Source organism: Phascolarctos cinereus, unplaced genomic scaffold, assembly GCF_003287225.1.
Source record: "Phascolarctos cinereus isolate Bilbo 61053 unplaced genomic scaffold, phaCin_HiC Scaffold_5;HRSCAF=322, whole genome shotgun sequence".
Classification (NCBI taxonomy): domain Eukaryota; kingdom Metazoa; phylum Chordata; class Mammalia; order Diprotodontia; family Phascolarctidae; genus Phascolarctos; species Phascolarctos cinereus.
In genome coordinates this window covers 330,474,364-330,500,688 of record NW_027555958.1, presented here as the reverse complement: position 1 = coordinate 330,500,688, position 26,325 = coordinate 330,474,364, and the positions used below count along the sequence as shown (strand labels likewise).

Genomic DNA, 26,325 nt, shown 5'->3' with positions numbered 1-26,325 from the left:
AAGTCCAGTCCTTCTGACTTCAAATTCCACTCTCTTTCTACTGGACTATGCTTTAGAGCAGCAGGTCTCAAACTTTTTTATCTCAGGACTCCTTTATACTCTTAAAAATTATAAAGGACTATATGTGGATGATATACCTGTGGATGTTTACTACATTAGAAATTAAAACATCTTAGCATTATTGAGAAAACAGTTTTTACTTTACAGGCTCCTTTACAGGCAAGCCTTAGAAGCCCCCAGACCACACTTGGATAACTACTGCTTCAGATCATGCGATCATAGATTTGGAGCCAGAAGGGACCTCAGAGGTCATCTAGTTCCCTCTTTTCCTTCTCTCTCTCTCTCCTTTAAAGATAGGGAAATTGAGGCCCAAAGGGGTTAAAGACTTGCGAAAGGTCCCACAGGTAGTAAGGTGAATAAGGCAGAGGTGAAATTTGAACCCAGATCTTCTGACTCTGGTCCTTTTAGTCTTCCTACTATTAATACATTGCCTCTCAGCTGTTATTCATGAGTTACTGTGGCTTAAAAACTTCACCTGGTGTACAGTCTTCCGGTGATAAGTCCCTCTGAATTTAGCTAGGCTGGTTCTTGAAAGTCAGATATGAATTACATTAACTCACATCCTTCCCAGCTTGATAGGACCTGCCAGAGTGTCTTCTCCAATGACATGACCTTTCAAGATGAGGCATAAGTGAAGGACATTAGTGGACGTGTAGGCATATCTGAACAAACATACACAATCCTTATTCACGATTTGCCCATTCATCTTTCATCATGTTTCCGGCAACAGATCTGGCAGCATAGCGAGTGGTTGGACGTGGTCATTGATGACAGGCTCCCCACCTTCCGAGATCGTTTGGTTTTCCTTCACTCTGCCGATCACAATGAATTCTGGAGTGCCTTGCTGGAAAAGGCATATGCCAAGTGAGTGTCCACCTGCACTTAACAGACAAGAATTTCATTACCTCACCCAAAAAGTGTACATTTCCCTCAAGAGGTTGTTTCATGGGTTTTTTTATTATCTTTGTATAAACTAGGTGGTGGGGGAAGCTTAAAAGTTGGGGAGGAGGAAATGAGGAAGAGCTGGAATTCACAATGCTGAATAGCATGCAGCTTGTCCCTAAATGACCTCATCCAATTTTGATGTGGACAAAAAAAAAAGAACCAGATGGTTCCTCTACTACTCTCCAGGCTTCTCCCTGTCCCTAGACCTAACAATATCCCCTCTCTGGTTCCTTTCACCACTTTGAGTTTGGAAAGGAAGAGAGGAAGGCAGGAGCATGGGAAGGCAGGAAGGGCAGTCCAGAAATGTTGAAATGGCGTAAAGAGAGAACACACACCCACAAGAAAAATAGAGTGCAAATCTGTGTTGTTATATGCCATTAATTGTGTATCAATATTGTATATTTCTAACCATCACACATATGGATATAAGTGGATGTTATTAAGCGGTATCTATGTATAATGTCAGCTGCAAATCTCTGTATCTTCAGGTTACATGGACTTGTGCTCCCAAAGATGGGAACCAGCACTCCAGACTTTGCTACCATACCCCCTGCATGGAAGTACCTTCCTCTACTTCTCCTTTTATGTATTGCCTTCCCCCATTTCAATCTACCTCCTCGAAGTCAGGGACTATCTTTCTTTTCTACTTCCATTTATATTTCCAGTGTTTAGCATTGTTCCCTATACCTGGAATGCCCATCCCTCTTCTCTTTGCTTATGGAATTCCTACTCATCCTTTAAAATCTAGCTCAACAGCCACCTCCTTCCTGAAGTCATTCACGATCATTTCTGTTGCAATGATGACCCTCTCGAAGTAATACTTTGCATATCTCTAATTCACATATATTATTGTGTATTGTGGTTATCTGTGTGTGTGTCTTATACCCTTTATTAGACTGTAAGCTCCATGAGGACAAGTATTATTTCATCTAGTGCCCAGAAGAGTGTTCTGTATGTAGTAAATGCTTTTTTTGTTGTTGTTGTCCAATCACATCTGACTTTTCATGATCCTTTTAGGGTTTCTTGGCAAAGATACTGGAGTGGTTTGTTATTTCCTTTGCCAGCTCGTTTTACAGATATGGAAATTCAGGCAACCAGGGTTAAGTGACTTGGCCAAGATCACACAACTAGTAAGTGTATGAGGCTATATTTGAACTCAAGTCTTCCTGACTCCAGGCCTGATGCTCTATCCACTGCACAACCTAGCCGTCCAGTGGGTACTTAGTAAATGTTTATTGGACTAAATTGAATTGAAATTGAATTGAAGGCTTCCCCCCAGCACACATCCTTGCATGATTATTTTCTATTTGTAGTGACTCAAAAATAGGTCAGCAGTTCTCTGAGTCGTGTGTCACATAAAGATGCTTGATTATCTAACAAATGACAGTGCTCAGGACCTGTATTAGTTCTAATTTCACTGAAAGTTACAGATGATTTTTGATTATTTGATTATGGACTAATTTAGCCATATGCTCTACAAGCCATTTCCTGCCAGCCAGATGCCAGGAGCTGTACTATGGAAGTGAGATTTGACTTGTCCTACTTGCCCCAAAACAGCAGAACTGCTCAATGAGTGGGAAGTGAGGGAGGAAGGGATCATTGTAAAGAACATCTTCCTAACATAGCTAGCCCCAAAAGTGGATGCCTTGAGAAGTAGCGGCTGAAGGAGCAGCTAAGTGGCACAATGGATAGAGTACCAGCCCTGAAGTCAGGAGGACCTGAGTTCAAATCCAGCCTCAGACCAAACACTTGACACTTACTAGGTGTATGACCCTGGACATGTCACTTAACCCCAATTGCCTAAAAAAAAAAAAGCAGTGGCTGAATTACCTCACCTGCCAGGTATATTGTAGACTCAGGTTCAGATACAGGTTGGACTAGATGGTCTACGATGTTCCTTCCAATTCTGATATTTTGTGGCTCCCTGAGCTGGTCCAGAACTGTTTCCTCACTACCCAAGGGTTAAGGATACCATCCAACCTGGCTGAAGGATGGGAAGCCCTGCTGTTACTGGAAACAGAGTATTCTAGGTAGTACGGCTGGGCCGGTGGGAAAACAAAAATCCATGTTTTCCCGTAAGCTTTCAGAGCTCTCCCCAACAATAATAGAGGAAAAAAGCAGCATAAGACCGAGTCAGGAGTCCTGAGTTCTAGTCTCCCAGCAACTTGCTGGGAGTGACTGTGGTAAGCTATTTCCTCTTTCTAGACCTCAGTTTCCTTATCTGTAAAATGAAGGTGATAGAGGAAGAACCTCAATACTGTGAAATTGTAATAACTGCTCTTGTCCCCAAATAAAAAATGAAAAAAAAACCATAACTCTCTCATTTGCAGAGGTGGGGTATTATGGGTATATAATACTGAATGTTCTCTTGTGGGATCAATTAGTGTGTTGGTAATGTTTGCTAAACTGCTTTTTTCCCTCTTCTCCAATCTCCCTTCCTCCTTTCCTTCCTTCCTTCGCCTCTCCATTCCCTTATTCCCTCTTTCCTTCTCTCCTCCTTCCCTTGCTTCCATCTTTCATCTTTCTCTTTCTGTTTTCTTCCTTCTTTCCTTCTTTTCTCCTTCCTTCCCTCTCTTTCTTTCTTTCATTGTTGTTGTTATAAGGGATAGCCCACTGAGTAGAGAAGGGAGGAAAGATATATTCAGAAATAGAGGCATTCTAAAAACAAAAAATATATATATTAAGTAAAATTGCAAAATAATACACTGAAGACAAATTGTTTAAAATAAAGTTAGTTTAGTAGTAGACAATTTCTAGGTTCCCTTGTTATCTCTAGATTCCTGTGATTCTTGATTCATTCCCTTCCCTGAGGGGGGCTCCTTTCTTTGGCAGAGAACGGTCTTCCTACTGTCTAATAGCAGCCTTGGTGTATTCCTCCCCTTCTTTTCAGATTGAATGGAAGCTACGAAGCCCTGAAGGGTGGAAGCACAATTGAAGCAATGGAAGACTTCACGGGAGGAGTAGCAGAGACTTTTGAAGTTAAAAAGGCCCCAGAAAACTTCTATGAAATCCTAGAGAAAGCCTTGAAGAGAAGCTCTATGGTGGGCTGCTCCATAGACGTAAGTCACATACATAAGGGCCATGGAGGGACCTATAGAATAGGAATGAACAGAGAATTGAGTTCTGGGCATATTTTTGTCACCATGACCTAGGGCAATTCATTTAATATCATTAGACTTTAATTTCTCTATCCAGAGCCAGATCTAGGCAAAATTATAAAGGGGAGTAGGCTTGTCTCCTCGTATTACCTTTCTACACCCTTTTCTTCCATTATGGATCTTCCCCAACTCAGTGTCCCAGGGATATCCTATTCTTCCCCATCCAAAACCTGGAAAAAGGTTTTTTTTCAATTCTTTCACACTAAGGTATAAATGATTGGTAAAAGTATTAAGCTTCAGAAGTATCACAGAATTAGATGATTTTAGAGTTGGAAGAAACCTAAAGTAGCCATCTAGTCCAACTCATGACTGAAAAAAGAATTTCCATTAGGACATAATTGAAAAGTGGTCATGAAGTATCTGCTTGAAGACCTCTAACAAGGGGAAATCATCTGCTTCACAAGGTGGCCAATAGAGTTTTGGATAGCTCTTAACGATTAGGAAGTTTTTCCAGATTATCAAGTCTTAATTTCACTCCAGGTTCTATCCTTTAGTGCCAAACAGAACAAGCCTAATCCCTCTACCACATGGCGGCCCTTCAGAAACTTGAAAATAGCTATTATAGGGGCAGCTAGGTGGCACAGTGGATAGAGCACCAGCCCTGAAGTCAGGGAGTACCTGAGTTCAAATCCAGCCTCAGACCAAACACTTGACACTTACTAGCTGTGTGACCCTGGGCAAGTCACTTAACCCCAATTGCCTTAAAAAAATAGCTATCATATCCACCTTTCATACTTCATATCTCCATATAACCCTTCTCCAACTTTTTCTCTTCCCTAATTTTTCAGTGGATCCTCCTATGACATGGATTCAAGGTCATTTACTGTTCTGATTGCCTTCTTCTGAGCATCCTATATAGTTTTCTTTGATGCCCACAAAAGGGCTTGGTTTTCCAGAATCATGTCATTGTAGTTTTATGATATCAATTAAACAAGTATTTATTAAGTACCTACTATGTGTCAGGCTCTGTATCTACATACATACATAAGTACATACCAAACATACAGAAAGTAAATACAAGGTAACTAAAGAATAAATTGTCCGGCTATTCAAACAGCTATGAATATAATATACTATACTACTGTCTAACCCACACAGCTCCATTTTCCCCACAAGAATAGGATGTTGCACTTTGTTAAATACTCCAATTCAAATCAACAAGGGGAAAGAGAATAACATTTATTAAACACCTACTGTGTACCAGGCACTATGCTAATGACTTGGATTTGATTCAATAAATATTTATTAAGTACCTACTATATACCACACACTGTGCTAAGCACTAAGGATACAAATAAGAAAAAGAAAGACAGTCCCTATCTTTAAGGAACTTACACTCTAACGGGGAGGGGGAGCAGGGAGTATGATGTTCTGTGGAGTCAAAACCAAGCATTGCTGCTGATGGAAAATGGAGGATTATCATTATACATTGTACTTAGTATTTGGTACTAGGTATTGGCAATATCTATATCTCTATATACACACACATAGATATACAGGTACATAAATACACACACATATATACATATACATATACACATGCATACATATACATGCATATATACATACACACACACACACACACACATATATATATATATATATATATATATATATATATATATATATGAAGTGGAGGCACTAGCAACTTGAGGGGATCAGCAAAAGGATCTTAAATAAGGTGGCAATTGAACTGAGCCTTGAAGGAAGCCAGGGATTCTCGGAGTCTGAGGTGAGGAGGAAGAGCATGACTGGCACTGGGGCAAACCAGTATAATCTTCACTAAGGAAATAGAAGTATGTTGGTATACTTTCGATGGATGGGATCCATTTAACGATTATGCAAGCTATTGCAGCGGGCAGAGGAGTAGTAAGAAAGAAGAAATAGTGGCTTTGTTTGTTGGTTTGTCCACAACCAGAATTTGATTTTGAAAAAATGAATTCCCTTTAAAACATAAATTTCAAGCTAACAGAAAACATTGGGGGAATACTGATTCCTCCTGTCCACTGTGCTTAATAAATATTTGTCAATTGGTTGAGTATCACCATTTGTTGTAACAAACTCTACAATGAAAAGTAGGGGAACATTTAAGAAATGATCAGGCAAACTCCCCAGAGAAAGGAGATAAACTACTTGGACGTGAAAGAGTTGAAGTTCTGGTCCATAAGATTCCCGGATGTGCCAAGCACTATTATTTAAATGAGAAAGCTAATGCTGCACTTGGATTATATGCAAAGGTATAAACTCCCCCCATGCAGTCCTCACAGAACAGGGGAGCCCAGAGAAGAAAAAGAGAAGGATTTTCTGGAACATGCATGGATCTGCACTTTCCAGGTTGGCAGGTACAAAGGTGGCAGGAATGAGTCGTGCCTAGTCAATGTGTATAACACTGATGAGGATAATTAGGAATAATATTCACTGTTTCAATTAACTGCAGAACTCTACTGTATCAAGTCCATTCTCTGCTTTTGCTTTAGATCAGAAACTCTTCAGAGTCAGAAGCACGGACGCCTTTTGGCCTCATTAAGGGTCATGCATACACTTTGACTGGAATTGACCAGGTAGGTAAAAGGAATATCTGTTGTCAAGCCACAGGGGAGGAAAGAAAGGTAAATTGGTCTAGGCAGAATTGGATATTAAAACCAACCCAAAAACTGCAGGGACCTCTTGAATGCTCAGTGACTAGCCAACATGGTATCATATTCCAAACACTTGGTATTATATTCCAAGCTCCCAGAATGGATTTCAGATGTTTCAAATGTTGGGGGCAGGGTGGGAGGAGAAAGGAGTCTCGGACAAAAGCTTCCTTCAAAATTTTTCCTTTTTTACCCCATTCTTTTCAAATCTACATCTATAGCCCCAGTCGCCAGAGAAAGTACTCATCCCTAAAGGGCCAGAGAACAAAGAAAAGTCATTCCCTCCATAAGCACCTTCAAAGTGACATTGAGCACTGTGCACTTGAGGAAGAAGAGAATAAGCACCTACTGGGCATTTGAGAAAGATAAAGGCCAAGAGAACGGAGATAAGAAAGGAGGGAAAGGAGTCCAGCAACAGCTTCAGTCTCTTCTTCATTTCCAGTATTTGAAGATCAGATGTATACCTTTCCTCATTTGAAACCTCTTTTACCTAGCCAACTCAATTATTCAGGGGCTAATTATCCAGTTTGCATAATGCAGACCTTTTATTCTTCTGCCGCTCATGTTGTTGGCAGCATATACTGAATTGGCACTTCTACTTCTGGGTGGAGAAAGGAAGAGTGAAAAAAAAAAGGAAAGGAGGAAGGGAGGAAGAGAGGGAAGAAACAAGCATTTATATAAGTATGTGCCAGGCACTATGCTAAGCATTTTATAAATATTATTTCATTTGATCTTCACAACAGCCTTTGAAGTAGATGCTAATATCCTCACTTTATAGTGGAGGAAATCAAGACAGACAGAGGTTAAGTGACTTGTCCAGGATCACACAGCTAGGAAGTATCTGAAACCAGATTCAAACTCAGGAAAATGAGTCTTCCTAACTCCAGGTCTGGTACTCTATCCACTGTACCACCTAGTTGCCTATTATTAGTATTCATATCTTTCTTTCTTTCTTTCTTTCTTTCTTTCTTTCTTTCTTTCTTTCTTTCTTTCTTTCTTTCTTTCTTCTTTCTCTCTTTCTTTCTTTCTTTCTTTCTTTCTTTCTCTTCTTTCTTTCTTTCTTCTTCTTTTCTTCTTTCTCTTCTCTCTCTCTCCTTCTCTCTCTCTCTCTCTCTCTCTCTCTCTCTCTCTCTCTCTCTCTCTCTTCCTTCCTTCCTTCCTTTCTTTTGATTGATCCTATTATTTCATCTGAATAAGGAGTTCCCAGTGAGGAACTTTCTTTTACCAATTCAGATCAGCACCTGTGCTGCAATTTCTAGTCTTAGAGAGCTACCAACGTCACTGAGAGATTTAAGGAGTGACTCACTCATACGTACAGCCAAGGCCAATTCATGTCAGAGGCAGGACTTGAATCCAGATATTCCTGACTTGGAGACATATATCTAGGTATAGATAGATAGATAGATAGATAGATGATAGATAGATAGATAGATAGATAAACAGCAGTTAGGTGATGCAGTGGATAGAGTGCCGGGCCTGGAGTGAGGAAAACGCCTTTTCGTAAGTTCAAATCTGGCCTCATAAACTTACTACCTATGTTATCCTGGGGAAGTCACTTAACTCTCTTTGCCTCAATTTCCTCATCCGTAAAATGAGCTGGAAAAGGAAAGGGCAAGCCATTCTATCATCTTTGCCAAGAAAACCCTAAACGGGGTCATGAAGAGTTGGACACAATTGAAAATGATTAAACAAAAACAGCAAATATATATGTATACATACATATGTACATACATACATATATGTGTGTATATGTATGTGTGTATGAATGTGTATACATACATACATATATGTATATATGCATATGTGTGTGTGTGTATATGAAGTACTGTGGCATATTGATAAAGTCAGCTTCTAAGTCAGTACACGTGGGGGGGTGGGGGGTGAATGGATGGATAGATAGATAGATAGATAGATAGATAGATAGATAGATAGATAGATAAGATAGATTCTCATATTAGAGCTTTAAAAATCTCATTCCAAAGAACACATTTCCCTGATCTTGTTTCTGTCCTCTTTGCTTTCTAAGTCACCCTTTTTCCCCACCTCTACAAAGCTCACTATTATGTGAGACACGGCCCCTGCCACATGCTGCTCCACATTAGGAATAGCAAGGAAGGAAAAGTATTGTGAGCCTGAGTCAGTGGAGCTCCTAAGAGCAGTGAGAGGAGACATTAAGAAGAGGTAGAAGGTATGGATAGGTTGAGGTGGGGGGGCAGAGAGAGGGGGATACAAGCCAGAATGTGATCACAAGTCCAAGGCCATTTTTTTTTCACAGAGATTCTGCCTGTTCAGAATGAAGTGGGAACATGAGAGGGACAAGGAGGTAGGGTAAAAGCAGAGTCTTCAACCACTTTTTTAAAGAACACGGAGATAGTGCAAAGTCAGGGGAAGTGGCAGCAGATAAAATGTTCATTGGAGTTTTGCTGGGTTCCATTTGCTTTTTGTCACACTTAGGTAGGGCTGAGGGCCATAGCTGCCCTTGATTGTGTTTCCCTAAACTGTTTATATTAAATCCTGAGATGATGAATTTCTAGATACAGATTGCACTCTGTAGTGATTATATTCTTTGTCCAATGAATATATACAGTTAAGTAGAGTGGTATATAAGAATGCTCAATGGCACAGTGGATAGAGTATTGTACTTACAGTCCAGAAGAACTGAGTTCAAATCCTGCTTTAGATACTTATTGCCTCTGTGATGCTGAACAAGCCTTTTAATCTCTCTCAGCTTCAATTTCTTCATCTGTAAAATAGGAATAATAATAGCACCTACCTCCCAGAGTGGTTGTGAGGATCAAATTAAAACATAGATAAAGTATTCTACAAACTTTAAAGCACTATCTAAATGCTACATATTATTACAGTAAATCTCAATAAAATTAGACCATTTGGGGAATGACATGTTCTGGTCAATTGAATCATCCACCTACAGATATCTCATAAAACCCTTTTTCTTTCCATACATTGTTGAAAATCTTTCAAGACATCTATATTTCTGTATTATAAGATGGAGAATATAATTGGATATTTCTTTAACAATTCAGGACCTTGGAATACTTCAGGATTATCATCTTAAATTTCAGTAGTCATGGTACCAATAATAGAGATGTAGCTCTAGAAAGTATGAGATGTTGGCCCAAATTTGCACTGAACCAAGGCATCTTCTGGAAGCTAGCTTTAAAATGAATACTTCACAACTTGTTCATTTGCCATTTGCCATTATTCTCCCAAGAGCAATTCCAGTCTTACTAAGGGGGGAAAAAAGGGTACAAAGATGGAAGGTTTCAGTTAGTTGGCTTTTAGTTAACAGAGGTTGTATTATACTTCCCAATTGCCACTCTGGGATGATTTAAACAATATTATTCAAAATGTGAATCAATCCCTCAGCTAGGGGTTGGAAGATTTCAAGGGCTATTTAGCATTTGATGAGTTTTTCAGTGACTTAGCTTTGGTGCCCAAAGGGTTTAAGAGTGACTATAAACGTTCTTGTTGGTAGTTAAAGGGGAGACTGCAAAGCTTAGTGGTAAAGCAAAAAGGTTTTTTATCAAGGCCTTGTTTATGGACATGAATGGCCTTGATGACTATCCACACGCAATTACCAGGGAACACTGCTAGCCACTAACTTAATTCTGTTTACAATAAAACCCAGGTGCTGAGCAGTCCCACCAAGCCATGCTGAAGTGAGTCCCCAGGAAGTTCCTGTAGTGGGGACTCTATTTCTGCCAGGGAATTGAGGCCCTCTAGTCCTTAACTCAGCTTCTTCCAGTCTTGATGGAAGTTTGTTCATTTTGCCAGTCAATGGGGTGTATTCAGAACACATTTACACAATCAAAACAGCTCTCAAACCCCCTTTTTACAAGGAAACCTTCCCTAAGTCTAGTGACTTCACCAAAAAGTGAGTAGATGCTGCCACCCAAGAGACTAAACAAGTATGCTAATTCAATACAGTTTCTATACTTATAAGCATAAAATCAACAAAAGGAATTACATGAAAATATATTCATACACTAATGTTCAGCTGCACCCACAGCTTCTCCCAGACTCTGGCTACCTGGGAATTTTAGCAAGGGCATGTTTCTATTGTTTAATCCCTCTTTCTCACGTGTACACAGACCCTGAGAGTGAACAAAGAACTTCACCCCCTAGACCAGAGTTACCAAATGCCGTTCCACTCATTACCTTATGTAGGGACTATTGAACATTGAGGGATCTCATGATTTGGGGCAACTGGAGTCCTCTTCATGGTGTGGGGGAGTGGACTTGGAAAAAGCTCCAGCTTTGAATGAAGTTTTTCTGCTCTTTTTTTTTTTCTACCTGCTGTTCCTCTTGGGCCAGACCTCCAGCTTCTGGTTCTTCCCCATATACCTAATGAATTAGCCTTCACCCAAGGACCTATGGTCACATAATGTGGCAAGGCCAGAACAGACACTCTCCTCTCTGGCTGCTATTTTGACTATCCTTCTCCCCATCCTTGAAGATCCTTTGGCACCTTCCCCCTTGATCATTATATCAACATCATTTCCACCTGCAGCCTTTCTTTGAGTCATTTCATAGTATCCATGTTGGCTCACCCTCAGAGGGCAGGGATTGGGGGAGTCCATCTCTTCCTTCCTCCCTGCCCAGTATAGTTGTAGCAATGGGAAGGAAGGAAGATTTGAGCACTCACTATGTATGAACATGTCCAAGCTTTCAAACTATTTTACAATGTCATATCTCTCTACTACTTCCCCCTTTAGGTGAATTACCAAGGCCAAAAGGTTGAGCTCATCAGAGTCCGGAATCCTTGGGGCCAGGTAGAATGGAATGGTCCTTGGAGTGACAAGTCAGTATCCTCTGCTTCGTTTTGAGCTTCTAACAACACTTGAGTTGCCAGACAAAGGAGCAGTTATATACCTGGGATGAAAGGCATCAGTTTCTCCCTATGTGAAATTATGATGTAGATAATGCCTACAGATTCCCATCTGAGGGTCCTTTCTCTCTTTTGTGGTTTCCTCTCCTCTGCCACTTAGGGGCCCGTTTCTCTTTCCACTATCAAAGCTGATCCCAGGAAAGAATCTAGTAGCAATCTTTTATACTTTAACATGAATTAGCTTAAATCAACATTAGCACCCCTCCCAAAGACACTTAAAATCTTTCTAAAATTTTAAAATTTTCTCTCTAATTAATGTCAACCAGACATAACCAGCCTCCAACCAGTGTATGGCAGGGACTGAACATAGCAGATGAGATACAGGACAGTCAGGAATCAGAGGTTTAATTTCAAAGTGAGGGAAATAGGTTGCAAGCAAGGAGGATATCTAGACACACGTGCCAGGGCCCCAGCCCTGCTGAGGAGACACAAGGCAGTGTAGGGAGATCTTAATACTTAGACTAATGGCTATGCAGTGAGATGTAACCCTGACAATAAGGGGTAACAGCAATGATGAGACTAGTTTGACTCATAGCAGGGCTTCATGACCACAACATGGTATTTGTCTGAGTTTGCCCAGGGCTTGTCCAAGCTCAGAGAACACCTGGTGCTGGTCAAAGCAATATGATAATTATGTGATTTTACCAGAGGGTGAGATCATCTATAGGGTGAGCACAGAGGATTGTTGTTATGCCAAGCTCAGAGCGCAGCTTATTTGCTAAGCCTTAGCTCCGGAAAACAGGCTATCTCCTGATATCTTGACGTTATAATTGCTGGAACCAAGGTCTTTTTGCAAATGTCCTTGACTTTTTTTTCACCATTATTAAGGCAAAGTAAATGACTGCCAGTGATGACCTGTAATCCTTTTTCAAGCACTTTGCCATATCTATATTTTCAGCAGTTTTCCTATTTATTTATCTTTTTCCATGATTATTGCCTCCTCATTACCTAAGTGCTAAACCAGGGATCTGGTTTAATTCAGGATATGAGAGAAGTCATCTTTGTTGGGTGAAATTCAAAAGGTTTAAAAAGAAAATAAACTCAGATCATTACAAATCAAAAAAAAATTGAATTGTCCAGAGTCACACAGCTAGTAGATATCTGAGGTGGGATCCAGGCCTAGCATTCTGTCCACCGTGCCACCAGAATGCAATACCCTCTACCATTTTAGCCAAGCAGCCTGACTGGCTCACATTCACATTATCAGGACAAATGACTAATAGGTATTTTTCTTTCTTTTTTTTTCTTCCTTCCTTCCTTCCTTCCTTCCTTCCTTCCTTCCTTCCTTCCTTCCTTCCTTCCTTCCTTCCTTCCTACCTTCCTTGCTTTGGTTTTGGAGGTAATTGGGGTTAAGTGACTTGCCCAGGGTTACACAGCTAATATCTGAGGTCAAATATGAACTCAGGTCCCACTGACTCTAGGGCTGGTACTCTATCTACTGTGCAACCCAGCTGCCCATAATAATAACTAATATTAATAATAACTCCTTAATAGGTATTTTTCAAAATCAGTCTCATATAACAAGTAGTACAGTGAGGCACTTGGATTAATGACCTGCTTAGTTACTCTTGGATGTTAAATGAAGTATAAGAAAGACTTTTTTTCCTGATTTGACCCCACCTCTTCTACTTTAAACATGCAACCGCTAGGTTTCTGAGTAAGAACTTGAACTTGTCTTCCTGCATCTGAACTCGACTCTCTAACCAATACACCAGGCTACTTGTCTGGATAGCCATAATGTCTATCTTCTATCCTTTGGCATTTGATGAAGGCAGTTCAAATGGTTCCAAAGCACTTTCTCTCATCAACTTCTTCTGTCTCTCTTAGAGGTGTTTCCCTCTGACCAATCAGATGGTGAGTACATGGGTGTTCTCTGAAGAATATGGTACATTATTGGTGTTCAGTGAAGTCAACATATAATAACTCTGATTTTAAACTCATTCATTGCATAATCATCACAACTATTTACTTCCAGAAAGGATTTTCCTCACCAGCTGCTAAGCTGTTTTATAAGTTGTATTGCTTTGAACAAATTATAGACTCGGTGGGTCTCAGTTTTATTATCTGTCAAATGGGGGAAGTAGACCAGCTGATCCTCTGTAACTCTAACATTATATGATTCTATGTTATTTTGATTTTTTGTGGTGGTGCTCTTCCTAAAGACTAACTTTATTTTCTCATAGTTCTTACGAATGGGATTCTGTTGACTCGTCTGAACAAAAACGTCTATGCCATTCTGCTCTTAATGATGGAGAATTCTGGTACAGTACCTGTGTCTAATGCTATTTAGATAATCCCAATTATTTTTAAGGAAGGTGGTATTATTTACACATCTCCCCTGTATGCAACATAATTTCATTCATATCATTCATTCAACAACTGTTTATATTAGCTACTTGTATACATGTCTTTGTTGGAGAAAAGAAAAAAGCATTTATGAAGTGCTTACTAGGCACTATTAAATGCTTTCCAAATATTATCTCATTTTATCATCACAACAGCTCTGGGAGGTAGGCGCTATCACTGTCCCTATTTTACAGTTGAGGAAACTGAGGCAGATAGATGTTAAGTGACTTTCCTAGGGTCACACAGTTAGAACATGTCTGAGGCTGAATATGAACTCAGGCCTTGCTGACTCTAAGCCTAGCACTCTATCCTCTGAGACACCTAGTTGCCCCTAAAATTACTAGACTATAATCCTCTTGAAGATAGGTATCTTACAGATCTTCTGCCTCAGTTCCTTCATTTTATGGATTAGAAAATGGAAGCTTAGAGAACTTCAGTGACTTCCCCAAGGTCACATGGATGAGGAACAGTGTTGGGATTCAGAGCCAGGTTCTCTGCTTCCAAATCCAGGGATCTTCCTGCTGCATAATACCACTGATTCCACCCATTGCATTCCATCTAATTCAACTTATAAAACTTGCATTCCATTCATGTAGTAGGCACTTAATTATTACTATTGATCACTTCTAAGTGATCTTCCCTCTCTTCCATCTTTTACATTGTATAGTTCTATTAATTTAGTTGCTGCTGCTGTGGTTTTCTTTTTAAAAAGGGGGGGGGGATTTTATTTCCCTATAGTTCTTCTGAGTGGCATTTCCCTGATTAAACCTGAGCAAACAAAAACGAAGTTCATCCTCCTCTGCATTTTGGGGTGCTTGGGGCAAATATCAAGAAAGACTTAAAATTGACTGACCCAAAACCAGACCAAAAAAAAATGGAATTGGCTCTTTCTTTCCTTGTGGATGGGTTTTTATTAGTTCATTACAGTAGGATCTTGACACCTAGGTATATCACCTTGGTTAAGACTCAATAGCAATTAGAGTTAAGGATGTGGGTTCATTACCTGAATAATCCAATTGGTGTTTCACAAAGAAATGCTTAATTCCATGAATATGCCCTCCCCCCATTCTGTCCAACCTTCTAGAAAAGATAGGTCATGTATAACAAAGTTTGTTGAAGAGAGTGTGGATTGATCAAAGTAAATCCATCACCACTACTACACAAATAGCTATGTCTTGCCACTAGGGGTCAGGTCAGTATAATTTTCATATTTTAAGAGCAGCATTATTCTTGCAACACTTTTTCTCCAAAATGATCCAGGAATTCAACTAAAAGCTTCTAAGTGTGGCCAGAGGCCCCTGCGATATTAGGTGTGTATTTCAGAAAGTTGAAAACAACAAGAAAATAAATAGAATGAGACACATGAATCAAGAAAAATAGAACCTTTTTACCAAGGGCCTTCCTGCTCTATGGTGACTTGTGAGTCTAAGGTATTTAAAACAAGTTCTACCGGTTTTATGTCATTGCAACACCTCCTGTTTCTGTTGTCTCCTTTCTACTTAAGTGGTTACAAAACCCCTGATATGGCACCCATCTGTTCACTCCCTTGGGTGTCACTGCTTGTGAAAGGTCAGTTTGGAGTTCCCATTGCATGATGCTTGGTGCATTGCATGATTGCCCTTGGTGTGTACAGTGAGTGCTAGGGGTCCTTGATGATACAGAAAGACAAAAAAAGAGGGTAATGCATTCTATAGATGGATTATCATTATCTAGGAGCTCTGCCACTAACAAAACAAGAGATCTGGGTAATGCTTTTCTTTTCAGGATGACTTTTAAGGATTTCAAAGTCCACTTTGACAAAGTAGAGATCTGCAACCTCACTCCTGATGCCCTGGAGGAAGATGCCCTTCACAAATGGGAAGTGACAGTCCATCAGGGGAGCTGGGTCCGGGGCTCCACTGCTGGAGGTTGCCGTAATTTCCTAGGTCAGTGGCCTGTGGGACCGTTCTTCTTTCTTGTCCTTTGGAGGTTCAGCCCTTCAATCCACAGACAGAGTCAGAGGCATCTGAGAACCATAAGGGATCATCTGCAAGGCGGGACTGAGGCCGGTATCATGGGGGAGACCATTAGCATGAAGCCAGAGAACATGGATTTATGATGAAGTGGGAGAAAGCAGAGACTGGGGAGGCAGTTAGGGAAGATTTGTACATGGAGTCTCCAGACAATAGTAGAGTCTCTCTCATCCATCCTTTTCTTTCCATTAACACCACAATCACTTAAGTTGACAATCACCTCTCACCAGGACTATTATAATGGAGACCTAACTGATCTCCTGCCTCTGATATGTCCCCTTCCAATGCATAGCTGCCAAATTGGTATACCCAAAGCACTAGTCTAACCCTGTTACTTTCTTGCCCCTTGAATTGCAGCAACTCCCTGTTACCTCTAGGTCAGAGGATAAAATGCACATTCCTTTATTCGGTATTTAAAGTTCTTCATAATCTGATTCTATCGTGCCTTAGTAGGCTTATTTCCCTTTACTCTCCTTTACGCACTAAGCTCTGGCCAAACTGTATCACATGCTCTTCCTCATATACAATATTCTATCTCCTGTCTCCATCTCCTTGCACTGGCTGTCCCTCATTGCTGGAATGTATTCCCTCTTTACCCTCTTGCAAACCCAGGTTGTTGTTTAGTTTTGTCCAACTCTCCTTGACCCCATTTGGGGTTTTCTTAGCAAAGCTACTGAAGTGGTTTGCCATTTCCTTTTCCAGATCATTTTACAGATGAGAAACTGAGGCAAATAGCATTAAGTGACTTGCCCAGGGTCACACAGCTAGGAAGTGTCTGAAGTCAGATTTGAACTCAGGAAGAGGCATCTTTCTGACTCCAGGCCCAGCACTCTGTGCACTATGGCACCACTTAGCTGCCTTTTAGAAGCCCTAGTTTCCTGTAAAGCCCAGCTTAGCTGTTTACCACCTATACAAGACTTTTTCTGATTCCTCTCTTGTATGCTAGTACCTTCCCTCCTCCTTCCCAAATACTTTGCATTAGTTTTGCACTTGCTTATATGTAAACTGTTGTTTCCCCTGATAGAATGTAAGCTCCTTAAGGACAGGGACTATCTCATTTTTGTCAGCATCTCTAGTACCTGGCCCAAGGGTTGGCACATAGCAGGTACTTAATGAAGCCTTGTTGATTCATTGGAGGGGGGTCAGAAAGAAAAAAGGGGAAGAGGGTGTTTAGCACACTAGAGGCAGAAGGTATTTGGAACTTAGAATAGTGCTTCAAAGTGCTTCAGATGAAGAAGAAATGAAAAGGCCAACAAAATGGAATGTTGGAGGAGAGCATAGGAAACAGGTCTAGAGGGTAGAATAGAGGGCGTTGAAGACAGTGAGATGGATAGAGTGGAGCGGAGATGGATCAGATGTGGGACAAATGATATTATGACTTTTTGTTCTTTTGTTTTGCTCAAGGGGAAAACAATTTTTCTGTCTTTCAAATGGCAGACACCTTCTGGACCAACCCGCAGATCAAATTGTCTCTGACTGAGAAAGATGATGATGGGCAAGAGGAATGTACCTTTATTGTAGCCCTTATGCAAAAGGACAGAAGGAAACTCAAGAAATTTGGAGCTGATTTGCTGACTATTGGATATGCTATTTATCAGGCACGTTCTGCCCAGGTTCCAAAGGTTGACCAATGGGAATGATTTATTGTAGTTGTTATGGCAACTCATGACACTGTCTTCTTAGACTTGGAGGGTACAATCAATCTGCATCAGTGGAGAATATGTCTCCCTGTGAAATCATGATTCTTTTGAAAAACTGAAGTTTTATCCAAAATGCTCTTCACAAATGACTGTCCATTTTCTAAGTACACATTGTCCAACAAACAGGTCTATGCACTAAATGTGGCATTGGGGCAATGAGTAGACAGAGAAGACTTGACAAAATTGCCTTAAATTCCTTAGAGGAAAAGCTTAACAATTTATTTCATTACTTACTCTTAAGGATCCCAAAAGAGACCGTTCTCTCTACTTTCCCAAATCTTACTTGTGCAAATTGTGAGAGGCTCTAATAATTTGGGTCTTATACCATACCTTTTTCTCAGTCTTCCCCTAATGTATAAACCAAAACTGCTAACGACAAAGTAACATCAATTGGCATTTCATTACTGGAGAAAGTATCTCATGAAAGATAAATGAAGCTTTTACTCACTTATACATTTAATTTGTTTTTTACACGTTGACCCAGAGTATACCTACATGCTTTTTCCTTTAAAAAATCATTTTAGGTCTGCATACTATATTTTTGGATGAACTATATTTGGACCAATACAGTAATTAACCAAGGCAATGAAGTGAGGTGATAGTAATATGTCTCTAGATGTAAATAAATGAGATGGAACAACTTTTGGAACTGCGGTTCTCAAAGAATAAGCTTCAGATCCTCATTTACTCTACAAGGGCTTCCTTGCGGGTTGATTGGAGTATCCATGATTCTTATTTGTCAGTGATTTTGCTTTTATTTCTGATGATGGTTAATAATTTACCTAGGATATTTCACAAAAGCCAGATGTCACCTCACTGCTATCTCATCAGAGGCAGAATCCACTCATTCTCATTAGGGCTAACAAGTTCATTAGAATGTGATTTCCTTGAGTAGGGACCATGTTTTTACATTTCTTTACCCCCAGCACTTTGCACAATGCCTGGCACAAAGTAAGAGTTTAGTAAATATTGTAGATTTTTGACTGATTGACAAAGTGACAGACAAGATTTGGAGGGTAGGTAAGAGAAGCTCAAGGGGGTCTTTCACACCAATAAAGTGGAAACAATGAAAAGGGACAAGAAACCAGAATCAGTGACATGGAGATAGCCCTGAACAGGATGGAGCTGATATATGGGGACATATGAGTGGGAAACCTGCTGCGTAAGGTTCCAAAGCACTCTAAATGCAGTTGGGGGGGGGGAGGCTTGTTGGGTAGGGGAGGATTCAGAGGTACATATACTCAGATCATATGAGTATCCCAAAAGTTAAACATAATTCGATATTAGCCTGTAAGCAAAATGCCCTCTCCGGTTTCCATTTTAGAGCCCTGCCAAAGAGGAGCATCTCACCAAGGATTTTTTCAGATATCATGCTTCTCAGGCCAGGAGCAAAACATACATTAACCTAAGGGAAGTCTCTGAGAGATTCAAGATGCCCCCTGGAGAATACATCCTGATTCCTACAACTTTTGAGCCACACCAGGAAGCCAATTTCTGCCTTCGAATCTTTTCAGAGAAGAAGGCCATTACCCAGTGAGTAACAAATTATTGCTATATTAATAATGATAATATGAGCAGCTAGGTGGGCTTGGAATTAGGAAGACTCATCTTCATGAGTTCAAATCTGGCCTCAGATATTTACTAGCTGTGGGACCCTGGGCAAGTCACTTAACTCTGCCTCAGTTTCTCATCTGTAAAATGAGCTAGAGAAGGAAATGGAAAACCACTCCAGTATCTCTGCCATGAAAACCCCAAATGGAGTCACAAAGAGTCTGACATGACTGAAAAACAACTGAACTACAATGATGATGATGATAATTGTAATCAAAGTCATAATTAGCAGTTTATGCACTGGGAACAAGAAATACAGAACATTCCTGGGGCAGGCAGCAGGAAGGAGGCCCTTGAATCAGCTTTTACAGATAATCCATTTGAAGGGTGTATTGATAGCTTTCTCATAGCTCCCTATTTGAACTAATTATTGAGAATCAGCCTCTATAAGGGATAGAAGTGCCAGGGTTCGGGTCTTTTTCTGATATGTACTGGATTACATGAGATAACATAATTAAAATACTATGTAAATTATAGCTATTACTATGTGTAGTGCTTTATAAACCTTAAAGTGCTATTATAAATGCTAGCTATTATTATATCAGCCATGTGACCCTGGGCCATGTAGTGCAACTCCCTCATTTGACAGACGAGGAAAGTAGAACCAAGTGACTTGCCCAGAGTAAATGTAAGAGTTATGATTTGAAGCCAGGTTCACTGACTTCACAACCAGCGCTCTTTTTATTGTACTGGGAGTTATACCAATGAACACTGGGCTTGGAATCAGGAAGACTCATCTTCATGAGTTCAAATCCAGCCTCAGACACTTACTAGCCGTGTGACCCTGGACAAGTAACTTAACCCTGTTTGCCTTAGTTCCTCATCTGTAAAATGAGCTGGAGAAGGAAATGGAAAATCACTCCAGTATCTTTGCCAAGAAAACCCCAAAATGGGGGTCCAGAAACCATTGTCATCACTATCTTTGCCATCATCATTTAGTTAGATGCTAAATTCGGTTGTTCCTAGCAACTGAAGGGGAAAAGAGTACTGTCAGCTTTCTAAATTTCAGAGTGCTGGGGCAAAGACCTTGTGCTGCCTAGAGAAAATGATAGCAGGTATAAAGCTCATTAAGGTTTACTAATCCCTTTATTAGCGCAGTTAGCCCTGATAGCAACTCTGTGGATAAGTCCCAGAACCAAGAAGCCATACTCTAAATCCACTTTTTATGATTCTGTTCCTATGGAAGTCATCTTAGTTTCACAGGTAGGGGATTATCAGAACAATGGTAGTTCCTTTACCATGATTAACATGGTTCATTTCTCATGGTCCCCTGTTACTGTTACCTTGTGGTTGGTGGTGGTGGTGGTGGTGGTGGTGGTGGTTCTCCACGTTCAAAAAGGACCAATGACATCATGGGTGATGTCTTGACTTGTGCATGAATTAGATTTAAGTGAGGCAGAAAAATTTGTTCCAAAGGCCATGAAGGCAACTGTTACTTTGCAGTGTTTCACCAGAGGTGGAAATAGTGACGTGCAGCAGTATAAATTTAAATTCTGCCCTCCTCCTAACCCTCCCACCCCAACCTTGTCCAAATAAATTTTGTTAAGGGTCTCCAATACACCACATCAAAAAACACTTTCACCGAATACCCTGAGGAGGGACAGTTCCTTCTTGGTGCCAACAGCAAAGCACTATGGGGACTGGTTTAATGATTTGTAGTAGTGGAGGTCCCAGAAGAATACTCCTAGGAATTCTCCCTGCAACTTCCTTCAAACCATTTAGGTGACAACCAAAGTCTATCTGATATTTGATATTTCACATCCATAATGTATCATCATCTTTTTATTGTCCTTGTCTTACTTAGCAAGCATGTTTTGCTTCCATTGGTGGTTATGGAGGAACTTCCTGTTTTGACCACTCACCCCTGTGACCTTGACCAATGATGGCAGTAACTGACATTTGTAGTTTATAAGGCACTTGTCCTATTTTATCTCATTTGATCCTCACAAACAACCCTCTGAGGCAAGTTAGGCATGCATCTTATCCCCATTTTACAGATTGAGATCTGAGTTTCACAGAAGGTAAATAATTTTCCCATAGTCACACTGTTAATAAGTTTTAGAACTAGTACTCAAACATAGAACCTCTATACCCTGTGTGACCTTGGGGGAAATCTAGGTCTCAGTTTCCTCATCTGTACCATGATTTATGTTGTAGTGTGATAAAAACAGAATCACACTAGAGAATAGGGGAGGACCTGGGTTTGAATCCTGCCTCCTGGCTGAGCAACAGCAGAGAGAAGCTGGATCTGTGATTTCAATGGTAGAGGGAGCTCCAAGACACAAAAATTCCTCTACCAATGCAGCTTTCTTTGAAGTGCTTAGACTTAGAAAGATACCTAGAGCACCAAGGGAGTAAATGATTTGCCTAGAGGCCTGCTGCCATTATGTATAAGAGGCATGGCTTGAAGCCAGGTCATCCTCACTCCAAGGTCAGCCTTCCATTATTCACTATCACGTGCTGCTTCTCAGTGGCTGAGTACCCATGGACAAATCATTAAATTTCTCTGACCCTCAGTTGCCTTACTTGTAAAGTGAGTATAATTGTACCTAAGTAGCTACATCACAGAGTAGTCTGAAGGACCAAATTGGGTAATATATGCAAATTGCTATGTAAATTTCAGTTTTCATTATCTGCAAGATCATTTCCAGTGCTAAATCCTATGATCCTAAATCCAGAGCTATAATTTCAACGTTATAGGCAAAGAAACAACCTAGTATAGAGGAGTCTGTCCCATTCACCGTTGGCTTACATTCCAGAGATCCATGCATACAACAAAATGTCCATAAACATCTGGTTATTGGACTCCCTTATGAATATTTGAAACCGACGTTCAAGAGGGTTTCCTATACTGTATATTAAGATTATGATTGCCTACTTTTTTAATTTAATAGAGAACATATATGCCCTCACTTCAAAAATCCTTTAATGATTAAAAAATATCTAGTGAATTAGAGTCTATTCCTCTCCCCTCTATTATGCTAGCTGAATATTTAATATTCAAATATTAAAGTCTTAGACTATATTCACAAAGAAGCACCAGATTTATAAAAGGACTTCACGGCTTACTTTGTTCCTGTGCCTGGAGTGAGGTCAGCAAGACTTTGGGTATGTAAAGAGAAGGGTCCCATTGCTCAGTGCTCTTCAATTCTTGAGATATTTATATTTGGCAAATATAACTTCATCTTTACTGTTATCACCAACTAATTCAGCTTAGCCTATTATAAGATCTGATCTCAGAATCAGTTCCATAGCCTAAGGATAGGACATCCATATTGCTATCTGCCTCCAGTGGCTTAGCTAGAAATTTAAGGATGCCAACAAAAAATTTGGAAAGGATCCCCTTAGTGTTATTAATTGAAAAATAAACATCTCCAGTCTTCTTTCCTCATATTTTTCCAGCAGTATAGAGATTGATATTTTATCTCTGTGGAATGGTGAGAGACAGAGTCAAAGAGAGAGAAAGAAATACAGGGACAGAGAGAGACAGAGACGACACAGACACAGAAAGACAGACAGCAGAAGTGGAGACAGAGAGAAAGAGACAGAGAGAGAGACAAAAAGAGAAACAAAGACAGAAAGAGACGGACAGAGAGAGAGAGAGAGAGAGAGAGAGAGAGAGAGAGAGAGAGAGAGAAAGAGAGAGGTGTGTGTGTGTGTGGGTGTGGGTGGGTGGGTGGGTGGGTGTGGGTGTGTCCTCTGCTCAGACTCTAGTTTATTCTCCATTGCCTTTTACACTTTCCTCAAACAGACTAGAAGCAAATAGGTAGCCAGATCTCAACAAATAAGCCAAAGTAAGTTACAGGCATAGATTTAGAGCCAGAAGAGACCTCAGAGATTGTGTAGTCCAAACTTTTCGTATACAAATAAGGAAACCAAAGAAGAAGAAATGACTTACCAAGAATCATCCAGGTGGTAAATGGCAGGAGTAGAATTTGAACCCAAGTCTCTGGACTCCAGGATCAATATTCTTTCTATTGTACTATGCTGTCTCTGGTATGTGAATAATTATGATATATATTTATATATCACTTTACATTTTGCAAAGAAATTTTCTTCAAAATGACTTTTTGATGGTTGACATACACATATTACGCCAATTTTGACAGATGAAGAAATCGAAGCTCATAGAAATACTGATAGTTATACGGCCTCTAAGACTCATAGCAGGACTCCACATTTTACAACCCAAGCTCAATGCCCATTCTCCTATCCCATACAGAAGTTCTTATGAAACCTTAGTAGTTTAATGTAATAAACAACATTTCGCATATATCCCTTCTTGAAGCAGCAGAACCCTCAAATAGGAACGACATGATGTTCTGGTAATCCACTGGTCCCTAGAATCCAAAACCTTTCAAAGATTGTTTGGGCCATAGCCATGCCCATGATTGTGGTACAGTGGAAAGATCCCTGAAGCACTTCAATGACCTGGGGATTAGCTCCACCTCAATGAGCTGTGTAACTATTGATAAATTATTTCATCTCTTCAGACCTATTTCCTCATTAGAAAAATGGAGGTCATTAGACCTTTTCTGATAACTTCACAGCTATTATAAAGATCAAATGAGATCATGGATGTAAAAGAGATTTGTAAATTGTAAAGGATTATACAAATGAAATGTAGCAATACAAGTAAGAGCTTGTTGGCCCGCAGTCAATCTGTGGAACTCTTAGTCTCTCTCTTCCCAAAGTATTCAAAGACTTTGAAGAATGTAGCAAATGTCTGAAAGGAAGAGAGACCTTCTCAATGGGTCACAAAGCTGAAGGGAGTATGATGGAGCAGAGATAACTATTGCAATGCGTTAAAATTGAATCAAGTGTTTTCTAATTCCACAGGGAAATGGATGGAAATGTAGATATTGCCCTCCCAGAGGTAAGTCTTTAAAGTAGTATGTGTTTTTAAAGAGTTCTGAAACCCAGTTGATAATTAGGGGGGGGAGGGGGAAACAATCATGTGACTTTTAATCATGTGACTGGCTAATATTTTAATGTTAATACAGTGTCATGGATAGAGTACTAGTTCTGGAATCAGGAAGTCTTGGATTTCAGTCTGCCAATTGACATTTATGTATTAGCTTTGTGGCCACTAACAATTCATGTAATCACTCTGAGCAACATTTCTGCATCTGCCCTCCCCTCCCTTATTTTTTCATTTCATCAGGCTACTGTCTCCTTTCTACCTTTTTATTCGAAGTTTCTTTAATGTTTTCAAAGCCCCTCACTGGGGTTAAAGGAAGGACATGCCAGGCCTCCATTGCTCCCACGTTTTGTGCTTCTTTCTTCTAACTCCAATGAATTTAATAAGCAGGCCCATGAGAAAGATCACTAGAGTGTCAGAGAAGGCCTATCACATCATTCTGAAACCATTCCTCCAACACTTTGTTTGTCCTAACAGTACACCTGAAACTTTATTCTGAGTTGACTTTTCTGCCTCCACTCTAACACCACCATCCCCTCCCCAGCCATGCGTACATCTGGAAGTAGCTGGAATAGGCCTGCACAATATATGGCCTGCAGGCCACTTGCAGCCTGCCAAATAATTTCAGGTGGTATACAAAAAATGTAGAGATTGTAAAAGAAAGTAAAGATGTAACAAGTGCTTTGTCCGTGCCCTGCATAACCTGCCTTCCACTAGTCACTATTGTGCCTGCTATGTAACTTGACAGGTGGGTTGCCACTGTGCATTCTTTCCTGTTTGTCATGTGACACCCCCCCCAACCAACCATAGTTAATCCGTCTCTAGTCTGAGAAGAGCTATTTCATGATAGGTAAAAGTCTTAATAAGTGTAATTAATTGATATAAATGAAATTTCCCTTTTTTAAAATATGGTTTATTTGCAAAATAGTTTAATCATTAGTTATACCTTTACTTAGAAAGTGAGCTGCTAAAAACCTATCTGCGGCCTGAAGAAGCTTAGCCCATTTTAATTTTGGCCCCTGCCTACTGCCAAGTTGAGCAGGTCTGTGTTAGAACATCAATAGCCACATTCTCTACCAGCAGTCTAAATGAACTCTTTCTATGCAAAGGATTTCAAACATATTTTTCCTAAATCTCAGAATATACCTTTGGTTTTTTTTTAGCCACCTAAACCAACTTCACCTAGCCAAGAAACCGAGGAAGATAAACAGTTCCGGGCACTGTTTGAACAGATTGCAGGAGAGGTAAAAGAGAATAACTATATTTGAATTCAAGCAAAAATAGCATATATTTAGACTTCTAATCCAATCATAGGATTGGATCACTTTTATTTCTTGCCCTGCTTTTAACATGGAAGGATTTGGAGGAGAAGGGCATTTTGCCTTTCTTTCCCAGTCTTCTTAGAAATTTCACTGGTAATAATACAATTTGTTAGCCTGAACCTTGACAGAAAGATTGTGAAGTTTAATGAATCTTATAAAAGCAGGCACTGAGATAGATGACCAGGTGGCCACATGTATGGTGCTGTAATTTGAGAGGTTCTTATTTTAGCATGGTGTCAAACTGAAATAGAAATGGGGACCACTAATTTGTACATAAGGATCCCCATGGGTCTCTAATTAACTTAATTTTAAAAATGTAATGTTATCTACATTTTATTGTATTTTTATTTATTTTGTGGTGGACTATTTATAACTGAACTGTGGTAGGGCCATGCAAGCTCATATTGATCTGATCAGCCCCAGTCAGACACACTGAACCTTGACTCCAACACAGTGATGTCATTTTGGTCCTCTTTGAGAACAAAGGACAGCAATCAACCAACCATTTGTGTTGTTAAATACTTCACAATTACATTTTAATCTGGTTTGGGGTGTACTCTGGAGTGTTAGTGGCCGCATGTAGACTGTAGGCTGAATATTTGACACCTCTGCCACAAAAGACTCATCTAAAAGACTAAAATTATTTCTTACAATTATTTAACAACAAAATTTGTGCTGAAATTCCCATCCTAAGTATCATTCCTT

At 40.0% G+C, this 26,325-nt stretch overlaps 1 protein-coding gene across 5 annotated transcripts in view; it reads left to right on the top strand.

Annotated features, from left to right (window-relative positions):
* The window catches only part of CAPN9 (calpain 9), an 82,867-nt gene that overhangs the window by 25,519 nt on the left and 31,023 nt on the right, over positions 1-26,325 (top strand). For all 5 annotated transcript variants that reach the window (XM_078156223.1, XM_078156225.1, XM_078156226.1 and 2 more), the window contains exons 4-13: positions 791-924; positions 3,896-4,064; positions 6,641-6,724; positions 11,536-11,621; positions 13,892-13,969; positions 15,819-15,979; positions 17,504-17,664; positions 19,091-19,299; positions 24,217-24,253; positions 25,462-25,542. In XM_078156223.1, coding sequence (XP_078012349.1) covers positions 791-924; positions 3,896-4,064; positions 6,641-6,724; positions 11,536-11,621; positions 13,892-13,969; positions 15,819-15,979; positions 17,504-17,664; positions 19,091-19,299; positions 24,217-24,253; positions 25,462-25,542 — 1,200 coding nt within the window. The remainder of the gene's footprint in view (positions 1-790; positions 925-3,895; positions 4,065-6,640; positions 6,725-11,535; positions 11,622-13,891; positions 13,970-15,818; positions 15,980-17,503; positions 17,665-19,090; positions 19,300-24,216; positions 24,254-25,461; positions 25,543-26,325) is intronic.